Source organism: Cydia strobilella, chromosome 14 (assembly GCF_947568885.1).
Source record: "Cydia strobilella chromosome 14, ilCydStro3.1, whole genome shotgun sequence".
Lineage (NCBI taxonomy): Eukaryota > Metazoa > Arthropoda > Insecta > Lepidoptera > Tortricidae > Cydia > Cydia strobilella.
The window spans coordinates 16,704,693-16,718,747 of record NC_086054.1 but is presented as its reverse complement, the minus strand read 5'-3'; the positions used below and the strand labels follow the sequence as shown (position 1 = coordinate 16,718,747).

The 14,055-nt window shown below is 38.9% G+C and overlaps 1 protein-coding gene across 9 annotated transcripts in view; it reads right to left on the bottom strand.

Moving 5' to 3' along the window:
* The window catches only part of LOC134747304 (SWI/SNF-related matrix-associated actin-dependent regulator of chromatin subfamily E member 1), a 26,171-nt gene extending 12,116 nt beyond the window's left edge, over positions 1–14,055 (bottom strand). For 4 of the 9 annotated variants that reach the window (XM_063681920.1, XM_063681925.1, XM_063681922.1 and 1 more), the window contains exons 1-9: positions 13,994–14,055; positions 13,662–13,741; positions 13,244–13,288; positions 12,251–12,516; positions 11,766–11,969; positions 9,393–9,474; positions 3,470–3,577; positions 2,607–2,740; positions 1,846–1,986 (exon numbers count right to left, since the gene is read on the bottom strand). In XM_063681920.1, coding sequence (XP_063537990.1) covers positions 1,846–1,986; positions 2,607–2,740; positions 3,470–3,577; positions 9,393–9,474; positions 11,766–11,969; positions 12,251–12,516; positions 13,244–13,288; positions 13,662–13,728 — 1,047 coding nt within the window. In that variant the 5' untranslated portion in view covers positions 13,729–13,741; positions 13,994–14,055. Of the gene's footprint in view, positions 1–1,845; positions 1,987–2,606; positions 2,741–3,469; positions 3,578–9,392; positions 9,475–11,018; positions 11,095–11,765; positions 11,970–12,250; positions 12,517–13,243; positions 13,289–13,661; positions 13,742–13,993 lie in introns of those variants that run through there. The other 5 variants (XM_063681923.1, XM_063681924.1, XM_063681921.1 and 2 more) reach the window with 5 other exon arrangements.

Sequence of the window (14,055 nt, the reverse complement as noted above, 5' to 3'; positions counted from 1 at the left end):
TAAACGCTAGCACTTAGGAACATTATCCAGAATAAAGAGACACCTATAACCGATTGGTTGTCTTAATTAACGTCCCACGTCACATGGCGATCCTGCCAGGATTCAAACCTGGAATCTTCTGATTATTTTTGCTATTGTATTCTAATCTTTTTTTTTTTTCTTTCAAAGGGGAGGTGTAGTGTGCGCCAAGCCACGCACACTCTTACGTAGCCTCGTATTATATAAACGCTAGCACTTAGGAACATTATCCAGAATAAAGAGACACCTATAACCGATTGGTTGTCTTAATTAACGTCCCACGTCACATGGCGATCCTGCCAGGATTCAAACCTGGAATCTTCTGATTATTTTTGCTATTGTATTCTAAACTTTTTTTTTTCTTTCAAAGGGGAGGTGTAGTGTGCGCCAAGCCACGCACACTCTTACGTAGCCTCGTATTATATAAACGCTAGCACTTAGGAACATTATCCAGAATAAAGAGACACCTATAACCGATTGGTTGTCTTAATTAACGTCCCACGTCACATGGCGATCCTGCCAGGATTCAAACCTGGAATCTTCTGATTATTTTTGCTATTGTATTCTAAACTTTTTTTTTTCTTTCAAAGGGGAGGTGTAGTGTGCGCCAAGCCACGCACACTCTTACGTAGCCTCGTATTATATAAACGCTAGCACTTAGGAACATTATCCAGAATAAAGAGACACCTATAACCGATTGGTTGTCTTAATTAACGTCCCACGTCACATGGCGATCCTGCCAGGATTCAAACCTGGAATCTTCTGATTATTTTTGCTATTGTATTCTAATCTTTTTTTTTTCTTTCAAAGGGGAGGTGTAGTGTGCGCCAAGCCACGCACACTCTTACGTAGCCTCGTATTATATAAACGCTAGCACTTAGGAACATTATCCAGAATAAAGAGACACCTATAACCGATTGGTTGTCTTAATTAACGTCCCACGTCACATGGCGATCCTGCCAGGATTCAAACCTGGAATCTTCTGATTATTTTTGCTATTGTATTCTAAACTTTTTTTTTTCTTTCAAAGGGGAGGTGTAGTGTGCGCCAAGCCACGCACACTCTTACGTAGCCTCGTATTATATAAACGCTAGCACTTAGGAACATTATCCAGAATAAAGAGACACCTATAACCGATTGGTTGTCTTAATTAACGTCCCACATCACACAGCAACAGTTTGTTGTAACCACATTTTTCTCAAGATAGCTCGTAAAGTGGTTAAGGAAGATATATGTCATGACAGCTGCCGCTCCGTTGGTGGTTTCAAACAGGGATGTTGTGGATGCCGATTTTTTGACATCCGCGGACGCGGATGCGGATTTCTAAATGCTCACATCCGCGGATGCGGATGTCGAGATTAGGCACATAAAAATCGTCAAATATTACACTTTAGTAATTTTTACTTACAAAAAAACGAAACTTTTAGTCTTTGAACAAGAATATAGGTGCCCCACAATCGCATTACTATACTAAAGTCCAAATAAATCAAACTTTTCACTAGTTGTCGCTGTCCGTCAGAGGCTAAAGTGCTCGATCGACGAATCAGAAAAACGAAACGAGATTCCTATTGGCTAATGACGAAATTACCTAGCACTTACGCCGCCACTAAGACGTTCCTGTACCTACCTATTCCACATCCGCATCCGCATTAAGTTCCGCATCGATTTTATGCGGATGCGAATGTTGAAAATAATGCGGAAGTTCCGCGGTTGCGGATGCGAATATTCGCAACATCCCGGGTTTCAAAGTTATTTCCTCCTGGTTGAAAATTTGTAATATTACAAAAATAAACAAAAAAATATTCACATGACTTTTGAACAGCATACCTTTTTCAGTTCCTCCTGGAAGGCGTCGCTGCTCTCAATGAACTTGCGTTTCTTGGCCTCGAACTTCTCCTCGATTTGCTGGAGCTCATCTTCCAGCTTCTTTTGGTGCATCGTCAGAGACTGCACTTGCTTTTTCAGGATCTGTGAAAAGTCAATATTATATTGATTCTTTTGAATTAAAACAGGCCTAGTGCGTGGAGCATGTTGAATGGTTTCATACCTTCATACGATACAAATATTAAATAAATTTCTCAAATTTTTAATAGACTGGGAACTTCTGAATTAATTAATTCCTGAAAATATAAGTTCAATTATTATTTTTAAATTGTCCGGAAAACAGAGCAGTGTTGCCCAAACGGAATGGCATTTTCAGCATTATGCTGACATCAAACTGTTCGCCCTAGACAAAAAATTTGAAGGAAGTTAATAAAAATGTTATGGTTTCTTTTTTGTGGCATTTTGGAATTTCCTTTTTAGGGTTACATACCCAAAGGGTAAAAACGGGACCTTTTTACTAAGACTCCACTGTCCGTCTGTCACCAGGCTGTATCTAATGAACCGTGATAGCTAGACAGTTGACATTTTTACAGATGATGTATTTCCATTGCCGCTATAACAACAAATACTAAAAACAGAATGTAAAAATATTGGGGTTCCCATACAACAAACGTGATTTTTTTGGCGTTTCTTTGTGTAATGGTACGGAACCCTTCGTGCGCGAGTTCGACTCTCACTTGTCCGGTTTTTCTAAAACTGCTAACCTGCATTCTGGCCGTGGTGACAACGGAGCGAACATCGGGAACGACCGTATCGCTGAATATCTCGTTGATGAGACGATGATTGCGTAAGTAACGCGCGTAGGCGATGTGCTTCACTGATAGACCTTCGTCTTGGTCTGAAAATAATCAAAATAAAACAATATAATTATAAAAAAAATGTTTGTTTTCACCTCACAAAGGATACTTTTTACAGTTATTATACTAGGAGGGTCCACACAGTTTGGTTGTACTCCTTCAAATTATGGAAGAGCGGGGCCTTCTGCCACAAGTATATTTTATACTTAAAAGAAGACTCCAACCCTATTGTAAACCAAATAAATTATTTTTCATTTTTCACACAGAACTTACGCTTCGCTTGAACAACTTTTACTAATATGACCATCCATTAGGACAGATATGGTCGCTATGTGGCACAAGCGCGAGCAGGAGTCCGTTCCGTAGCGGTCCGCGGCAACTACTATGGCTAGACACCAAAATTGGTGTGGGCCGCGTGTACTTGTAGCGACGCGACGAAATCGCGGAGTGAGTCACTCAGACAACGTTATATGTATATAATATTCAAATACTTAAATACATAGAAAACATCCATGACTCAGGAACAAATATATGTGCTCTTCGCACAAATAAATGCCCTTACCGGGATTCGAACCCAGGACCATCGGCTTCATAGGTCGGTCGTCAAACAATTCTTGCCAAAGTATTGACCAACGTCAATCGCAAAACTCTTTATGGGTATAAAAATATAGCTAGTAATTTGCACTGAACACCACTGAGTTTTGGACGCGGAGACCTTGCTGCGCTCGGTTGATTACAAACAGATAGACAAGATCATACTAATATCATACCCTCCTCATCCTCTGCAGGCTGAATATCAATCCGTCTGTCTTGCTGTTGCTGCTCCTTCTGCGAGCTTCCTTTTTTACTGGAACTCTCCTCCTCCAAGTTCCCTACTACTGACATAAGACACATTATAATCATTATATACCTATAATAATGGTCAGGGTTCGAAAGGATAATTATCAATGATAGTTATCGTTATTTTTATGCCTGATAATTATCGATTTGATAATAAACTAAAATTTACTAAATATAATTAGATTGTTACATGATGATTATATTATATTTCAATTGTTAATAAAAAAACTAATCAATTTATAGGTCCGTTTTTATTTGTACATAGCAAAAATCATTCATTATTTGTTACTATCAAAGAATTCAAAGAAAATATATATAGCACCATCCATACCTGGGATAATAATCAGACTATAATTATCTGGATAATTTCGAACCCTGATAATGGTGCCGTCAAGGAATTTCATTTATGTGCCACTTAAACAAATTTTTGGGGACAATCTTCCACAAATCAACCTAGATTCAAACTATGCGTCGTACCAGGCGACGATATACATAAAAAAATACGATATATATGGTATTTTCTATAAAAAGGGACCTTATTGTCGATGGCCCTTACGCCATTATAAATGATGCTCCGATACAAATACAATGCTGTGCGGCGTAAGCGCCATCGACAATAAGGTCCCTTTTCATAGAAAATTTCCCATATATAAGAAATAAGAAACACCCATAACTCAGGAAAAAATGCCTCGAAGTCTAGTCAAAGGTCCCACTTTGTCGCGTACCATAAGGACGAGATTTGCTTGTATCTTTATACTAGTAACCTGTCAAAGCGTCCTTATGGCTAACGACAAAGTGGGATTTTTTGCTTGGAAACGACACAACTATTCGTGATAAACACAAAAAAATCCTCTTACCGAAATTTCTCTTGCTTATTCGAGCGATAGAGAGGCAGATAACGAAATTTGAAGTTTTCGTTTTACGCGGTAGGGCCTTAGGACCTCTAGCTTTGTAGGCAGGACAACTACCGACTAGCTAGGCTATGAGGCCGCTAAACGTCTTACCTTGTCACAATGAAAATAATTGAGATCTTTAGCGACTTTCATATTGATTGTTACTGTGACAAAGTGGCACAGAAACAATATTCCTCGCGTATAAGTAAGCTTATTTGATAGCATGCAATGAAATGTGATGTGATGTTAGCTTTTGGTACACATATTACAACATTAGTTCGTTTCTTTTTGCATTAGAAAAAAGGTAAACAATCTTAACGTGTTTTTTGATTAAAAAATAATGAAAAACGCTTTAAAAAAATAGTTTATATTACTTATGAAAGCAAAATAATGTAAAAAGATCGTATATGATTTATAATGGTAACATATTTGCTGTGAGTTATTTTTCAAAAGTGATTTTTAATAAAGACACGTCAAGATCGGTTACCTTCTTTCTAATGCTAAAAAAACGAACTATAGAATGTTGTTTCTTCTTGATTTACTAAATCAGATAATAAAAAGTTGGACTTTTGCCGAAACGATTTAAAGAATGGTTTTTGTGACACTAGTTAAAGAATTAATTTAATGTCAATTGTAAGAACGACACAAAACATATTAAATATTTTAAACCAGGTCACTCACGTGTATAACGACACTCATCAGCCATCACCGGCTTTATAAACGTGAGTGACCAAGTTTAAAATATTTAATATGTCAGTGCCTCACGTAAGTTTTGTTATTAAAACGACACAAAACGTTTTAACATTGTAAATTCAATAAGCGCCAAATATATCACGAACGAGTAAGAATTATGTAAGAAATCACCAACAAGTTGTCTTATGTTCTTTTAAGAATTTAGAAGAATTACACAAAAAAATGTGGCTCCGTCACTCAGCCAATTAGAACATTGTAAAGTAAAGCTATAAAATCATACTGATGTATGATTGGCTGAATCTTTGATGTTTTGCGTCTGTGGCGTCATTTCATTGACTATTGACTACAGGGCAATTTTGTTGGTTAACATTAATTTTAATAACTACAGGAAAATTAAAATTTTATAAGTAATAAACACCAAAATTGATTTGTGTGTATGTTTGTAAATAAGTTTGAGAACAAATCAAATTATTTTATTAAATATTTTGATTTGTGTTTTTTAAAGTAGTCACACTACTATATATAAATTAAAAACTGTAATAGATGTCATATATTAAAGAAAAAGTGACGAAGCTTCGAATCCGGCCTTCACCACTGGAGGGCTTCGTCACTTTTTCTTTAATATATGACATCTATTACAGTTTTTAATGTATGTTTGTAAGTTGATAATGAGTTCTTTTTAATGAATTAAGCAAAAAGTCAAGTTTTTTCAGTTTTTAACACCATCTCTATTTTATTAAAATCATGAACTGAAATAGATGTCATAATGTCATTATACTAAAGAAAAACTGCCACCCGGAGTCCCGGACTACGCCACTGGAGGGGTGGAGGGCTGTGTCTTCTTCTTCCTGCCTCTGTCCCAGTTCATCTGGGGTCGGGCCTCCTTGTGCATCGGCGCCAGGATATTCTATCCCGGGTTGTCACCGGTGCAAGCTTCTGGGCTTTCAAATCCTTTTCGACGGTTGACCACCAAGTGGCTGGTGGTCTGCCTCTTCCTCTAGGCCCTGTATTGATGTTAAGTACAGTCTTCACAGAGTAGGTATCGTCGCGGCGCATAACATGTCCATACCAGCGGAGCCTACTTTCTCGGAGTTTTTCTGTTACTGGAGCCACTTTGAATGAACCCCGGATATGTTCATTCCTTACCCTATCTATGCGCGTAACTCCTCCAGCCCATCTCAGCATCTTCATTTCTGCCGTGTGCAGTTGCTGTTCGTGCTTGCTAAGGGCTGTCCAGCATTCCGCGCCGTATAACATGGCAGGTCTCACGGCCGTTTTATATACTTTGCCCTTGGTTTTAATTGGCATTTTAGGGTCACATAGAACTCCAGAGAGGGAGCGCCATTTCAGCCATGCTGTGTTTACGCGGTGATTTACATCCTCTTCTATGAGAGTATCAGATGTTAGCATGGATCCTAAGTACTTAAAGCGGGTAACGGTTGGAAGCGTTGCATTGTCGATCTGTATCTTGCAGTTTAATTCTTCTGTGCCACCCAGATCGCATTCCATATATTCTGTTTTTGTACGACTAATTCGGAGTCCATGCCTTTCGAGTTCTGTGTACCACTTGTTAAAAGTTTGTTGTAGCTCCGATGCCGACTTTGCGATCAATACGATGTCGTCTGCATACAACATGCACCAAGGGATTTCTGATTGGAGATGTCTCGTTATGTAATCCATGATCAGGTTGAACAGTAGGGGGCTCAATGCCGAACCCTGATGGACACCTACTTTCACCTGGAATGGATCTGTGACGCCAGCGGGACTTCTAATTTGCGTCGTAACTCCTTCGTACATATCCCGGACTAAGGATATGTAGTTCTCGGGTACATTTTGGGCTCGCATTGCTTGCCAAACTAACCTTCTTGGGACCCTGTCGAATGCCTTTTCTAGGTCTATAAACGCGAAGTACAGGTTTTCCTTGTTTATTCGACATTTCTCCATTAAGACGCGGATGGTTTGGATGGCTTCTGTTGTTGACCTACCCGCTGTGAAACCGAACTGGTTTTGTGTCGTGCTAGTTAACGTCGTCAGACGGGCACTTACTACTCGTTCCCACAGTTTCAGCGTATGCGACGTTAATTTGATCCCTCTGTAGTTGTTACACTCTGCCACATCACCCTTATTCTTATATATGGGGCAGAGGAAGCTTGATCGCCACGAGGTTGGTATTGTACCCTCAGACAGAATTTTATTGAAAAGTGCCGTAAGCCAGGGTAGGGCAGTCTTTTGCAGCAATTTCCAGATGTCCGCTGGCACTTCATCAGGACCAAGGGCTTTGTGCAATTCCATCTTAAGTAATGCCTTTGCTATTTCTTGTGGCTGAATGCGATCGAGTGGGCCCTCTGTAGGTGATAATATTGGCAACTCTTCGCTAGGGAACTCTTCATTTAACAAATGATCATAGTATGTTCGCCATCTCCCATTTATGTCTTCATTAGAAGTTAAGAGTTTACCTAAGCTGTCCTTGATGTACTTATTGCACTTTATGTCAAGCGAAGATTTGTGCCGCTGCCGAGCGATTTTAAAAATGGCGCTTTCCGTGGGTGCGTTTTCCAGTCTCTCGTAGAAGTTCTGTCTCGAGTGGGCCCGTGCCTGTGCCACTGCTGATTTTGCAATCGATTTCATGGCTTTGTACTTTTCGCGGTCCTCCTCGAGATCAGATTTCTGCCATGTCTTAAATGCGTCGCGTTTTGCTTTGATTATATGCTGAACATCATTGCTCCACCAGGTAGTGTCTTTGTTAGTTGCCAGTCCTCCTCGGGCGACCCCTAATATGAGGCGTGAGTTACTTTGGCAGAAACATTCAAAGTCTGACCACATCCTGTCAGCAGGTTTGTGGGCATATGCATCGGTCTGCAGGTATGTACCAATCTTGTTGAGCAACTGGGTCCCTTTACTGCTGTGAAGTTCTTTCCATTTTATGCGCTCGGTTCGATCCATGTGTACTCGGATAGGTTTTGGTAATTCCATTGTGGCTAGTAATAATCTATGCTGTGTAGTTAGAGCCTCTCCTGGTATTATTTTACAGTCTTTATAGTACTTTCTCATCGAACTTGACGCTAGGATGTAGTCTATTTGTGTTCTGGCTGTAGATGTTTTGTATGTGATTAGGTGTTCTTCCTTTTTCCGAAAAAGTGTATTCATAATTTTGAAGTTGTATTTTACGGCGAAATTTAGAATACTGAGTCCTTCTTGGTTACGTCTGCCGTATCCAAAGCCTCCATGCACTTCAGGATATGCCTCATTCTCAGCCCCAACATGGCCATTCAAGTCTGCTCCTATGTGTACCAGCTCCTCTGGTGGTATATTTTGTAGCACTTCGTCAAAATCCTCCCAGAAGGTATCTTTCTCCGATGCGGAGCAGCCTACCTGGGGTGCATATGCTGATATGATGTTTAGGACCGGTTGGTTGTCCAGTGCTAACTTAACCAAAAGTAACCTATCGCTCTTTCTTACTATGTTAATGATTCGCTGTTTTAAATCTGTATCTAGTGCGACTGCTACACCATTGCGCTTTGCATCCTCTCCGTGGTATATTAACTGGTAACCGTGGCCAATGTCCCGGGATTTGGAGCCCTTCCACTTTGTTTCCTGGATGCAGCATATGTTAATGCTTCTGTTACGAAGTATCTGACTTAACTCCGCACTGCGCCCGGACATGGTTCCTATATTCCATGAGCCCAGTCGGAGTTTTTTGGTACTTCTTAGATGCGAATATTGGTTCTTGTCGTTGTCGTCGCTTCGGGGGTACGCCCTAGCATTCAATTGGCATTTCTTCGCATTCACATTCATCGCATCCGAGTTCTCGTCGTCGCTTACGGGGGACGCCCTAGCCTTTATCGGTGGAGGGCTGTGTCACTTTTTATATGACATCTATTTCAGTATAAAATGTATATGTATACAGGATGGCTAAAAAATAAGTGCATTCCCGTTGCCAGGGAGATTTTGGGATTATCCTGAGCAACTTTTACTATGGGACGAACCCCGAAAAAAAATTGGGTTTTTCATACATTTCTATGGGAGGGTAATTTTTTTTCGCGATATCGTGGTTGGTCCCATAGTAAAAGTTGCTCAGCATAATCTCAAAACCTCCCTGGCAGCGGGAATGCACTTATTTTTTAGCCAGCCTGTGTAGTGACACTACTTACAAAATCCAAAAAATAATTTGATTTGTTCTCAGTTTTTCAAACCAGTTAGTGATTTCTCACACACAACCCAAAACCACGTGCCATTTATTTGCATTGTCATGCAACATACGCCTTACCTACGGCCTTATTTTTGGCCGCGATGTATGCCTGGTAGGCGGGTGAGTTGTGGTACGCCTTCAGGCTCTTTTCGTACTCCGCCTACTTGCCAAACGGTGCATGTGGACAAAATTAGCAGGTGCGGGTTAGTCACAGGGTGCAAAGACGGCGATATGGCAGAAAGGCAAATAGGGAATCTCTGATTTATATACATTATTGACATTTTAAATATATTAAACCGAGTCACTCACGTTTATAAAGTCGATGATTGCTCGACATGTTTCGTTCCATAACGAGCAATCATCGACGTGAGTGACCCGGTTTAATATATTTAATATGTCAGTGCCTCACGGAAGTTTTGTTATTAAAATTATTGACATTTTCATAATAGTACGAGTTTCTCGCCTCAAACATACGATATACAATTATCGTAATGCAAGAAAATATTGGGCACTTCAGGCGATAATCGCTTAGACTAAACTCTGAACAGAATTGAATGCGAGAACCGTGGTAAAATTTCTCGCCTTAGCATGATAAAGTTTTTGGCGAGTTTTTACTGCTCGCTCCAATGTAAACAATTTTGTACGATTATCTGTTAATATAGGCCCAAATAAAAATTGATTTTAAAGTCTGCTTTAGCAATATCAATAGAGGAAGTAATTGATCATTCGAAAACTTTGTTGTCAATTTTAACTAAAATCTTCCTCGTCAATTTTAACGAAGTTCCAAAAAGTTCTTGGAAAATAATCTTTACAATTAAGTAATTATCTGAAAACAGGGAAATGACAGATAATTATAATTACATTATTTTAATGCCTCTGCGATATCGCCGTCGATTTCATTGCTACAAGGCGAGGATACATGGGCTCAGACTGTTACCCGAGAATGTTACTGGTATGTGCATTTTGTACAGTGGGAGTGGCTATCTATTACACCATTTAATGGATATGTACTTCTGTAGCATAGATTTAAAACCTCTTACTATTGTTTATACCGATTCAATTTTTTTAAAATTGTTTTAAACAAAATATTGTCTTCGGTTACCGCTATAGTTACTCATGAAATAAAACTATAAAAACGGATTATATCGCGTATATTGAATTTATAATACATCCCCTAATGAATGAATGTATTATAAATTCAATATACGCGATATAATCTGTTTTCATAGTTTTAGTTCATGTTTTAAACAAATTAAATTCTTCATTCAGGGCTGTTTAGACTCATATTTCTTTACTAAAAATCAAAGCACAAAGAAAATAATAATTGGAGACGAGACTAGGAATCGAACCCAGTGCCCCTGGCATACTGTGTCCCTCAAATACTCAAATAAAATAGTAAACCCTTTATATTATTATGAGAAAGTTTCTTGGGAATTTCTTATATCAAAGTGACTCGTTTTTTTGCTGATATGCAAGAAAAACGGGTTACTTTGAATATACATTCCCATATGAAGTAACCTACTTCAATTCCTCTTGAAATGTAAGAAAAAACATAGCAAACAACCCTTGACCAATTTTTTTAACACAAAATAGTAAACGGTTTTCAAAACTAGCCCGGCATAACCCGTGTTAAAGCAGTGTCGTGAGGCATGGTTACACACAAAATGGATCCCAGTCATAATGCACATAGTCAAAATAGCTTGCCTCGAGACTTGTGGGCCAGCCACTGTATGTACGCGGGGGAGGCTTGGTACGTTTTCAACAGTTCAGTGTACTGCGCCTATTTTACAAATAAATTCGTTATAAGGTCAGTGCGGCCCAATCGGCCTGCGTGAAATTCCGTACACGAGCTTGTTTTCTAATAATCGCTTTTAGTTCTAGCAATCAAAAGCAGATGGAATGCTGTCGCTTACGGTTGAAAAAAATGCGCTTATGTAAGTACAGACTACAGAATTTCCCGTAGACGGATTGCTTTGCTTATGGTTAAAATATACAAAGAACATGTTTGTGGATTACTTGGATAGATTGTTTACAATCTCTTATGTAAGTTTTCAAAGCCTGACTCTGGAATGGAATTCTCATAATTGTTCTGCATTGTAAAAATCTGTCACACTCATTCAAAATAGCTATAAGCTTAAGGACGATAAAAATATAACTAATAAGAGCAATAAGACAAAATTAATAAGTAAGTATGAAATAGGAAATAAAAAATTTAAAACAAATCTACTTAATATGTTTCAGTAAGAATGTTCAATTTTTATTTGTTGCTCTCTTTTCCCAAATTATTAAAAATTAAATATGAACAGCTATTTGGTAGAGAGTAGAGAATCACATGAGAATGTTTTCTTATGCGAGGCAATGTTTGGAATGATTAATGTGATCTAAATAACCAACTTTACCGGGATTTTGGTGACTTAGCCAGTCTGGAGACATAAATTTTAGTGATCTTACCTTCTCCGCTTCATATTCATCAACAAACACAGCCTTCTCTGACTCCGGGAGATCCCTCCACATGCCTCCAATGATGCGGCCGATCTCCCACAGTTTGAGGTCCGGATGGGCCGCTTTCACACTGTCCCAGACGCGGCGAGAGTAGCGCATGTATGGCATGAGGGGCTTTTCTGGAGGCTTCGGGGGCTTGGGCAGGCCGGCGCCCTGGAATTTGTGAGATGTGTTTAGAATATGTTTTTCATGTGTTTACAATTACTTGTTTCGGGGATCATCTTCAACATTAGTGTTCATAGTGAATATTTGCCGTTAATTTTTAAATTCAAATTCCTGGCTTACAAGTTACACAACCTAATTAGGACTTAGGACCATTATAAGAGAAGTTTAGTAGGAATACATATATTATGAAACATGAAGGATGCTTTAAGTAGTCTTTTACTTATAGTTCAACACTCTAGGATGCAAGCAGAATAGTGAATGATACTCACCGCAACAGCTCCTTTCCCAATCTTCTGCGGTTGAAATCCAGGGTGTGAATGCAAGGTGGATACAAAGGGGCTGGTCTTATCATCCTTGCCTGCTTGAGCGCCCTGCGCCGCCCCCGACGTGGCGCGCCGCGCGCTCTCTGCACCGAAACGGGGTTGTTGCGGTGCGGGTTGCCATCCATACCCGCCCCCATGGCCCATCGGGGGACCACCTTGGTATTGCGGGTGGTACTGGTATGGGTTATGGTGTGGCGGTGCATTCATACCGCCTTCAAGCCAAGCAGCCGCAATACAATGAAAGAAAAAACAAAAAGCATAAGGGAGGACGGGAGAGGAAAGCAAATAAATCAAATATGCACTAATAACAACAGAAATGTTAATTAGAAATTAGTGCAGCGAACAGCTTAAGAATTAATACGGCGTTAAAAAGGCACTAAGTTAGCAGAGAAACAAAATTAAAATAAAAGTAAGACATAAAAATAATGATGATTGCAAATGAATGGATTGGTGATGCAGAAAATTGGAAATTTTGTGCAATTACGATTTTAAATCCCCAAAGATAACCTAGATCCGAAACAGAATGAGTGTGAGGGGTCTACTCACACTAGTTCTATCAATAGTTACACTAATAGATTTAGTCGGAATTTCTATTCCCAATGGTTCATTAATTCTCAGACTAAAAAACTTCAGTTTTTGTGGTGATGAAATAAAGGAAAGAACTAAACAAGGGTAACTCATCCTAAAATCTGCAACCCTAATGTCAGCTACCTGAGTTTTATGATTGCCAACATAAGGGTACAGCTAAATTGTCAGGTTACCCAAAGGTCCCATTCATTTTATTTACAAATTTTGTGACTGAAATCATTACCTATAAAAAACTACTGAAAATACAAATTCCAACTTGTGCTATCAATGTACGAATAATTGAACTAGTTTGAATTAACCTGTGTGAGGACAATTTTGAATAATAAAAATAGATCAACAATTTGGTATTACCTTTCATCATACCGAAACTCATTGGGGGCCCCGCAATCATGTAGTCTGTACCGACATAACAAAACATGAAACAAAACCAACATAAGATAATAATTCTAGGCGAGCAAAAGGTCAAAAGTAACTGAAATAAAAAGACTTGTTACTAATGCAAAACAGTTTCAAAATAAGCATAGATTGGAGACATGCGTTGGATCAATGCGGCGATGTTAGATGACCAGCAATACCAAGAGTATCAGCCGTGCAAGCCTCGCTTCCACTTCAGTACTTTGGTATATTAACAGTTAGTATCTAACAACATCTAATCTAACTAGGATTGAACACATCCAGTAAATACAGAAATGCAACAGTACTACTGTTTAACTCTAGTAACTGTTCTGAGAGTTGTTTTTAAATGGTATTATAAAAGAAAAATACAAACGCGGATTGCTTTGAGGACTTGGCATCGACATTGATGTGTTTTGTTTGTAGTTCGCTGGTGTAGCCATGACGCGCTGTGATCTGGAACACCGAAGTTTCAGTGTATTGTTGTCGAAATCTTTATTCGTATATAGCCTATATGTATTTAACGTTAGGTAGTGCAAAATAGCACTACGGATAAAGAACTGTACGGAAATGCCATAATAATTAAATCAATGCTAGAATGCGTTGGTTATGCATAATTTGTAAATTAAAGTTAGAGAAACTCAATAAACAGTTAACTTATTTGAAACCCGTTACAAAACTAATATAAAAACTAGTAGATCTTCTTACCAACGCTGAAAAAGAAAGTAATTTCTGACTTCTATGCGTCCAAAATCTAAGAATTACGAAAT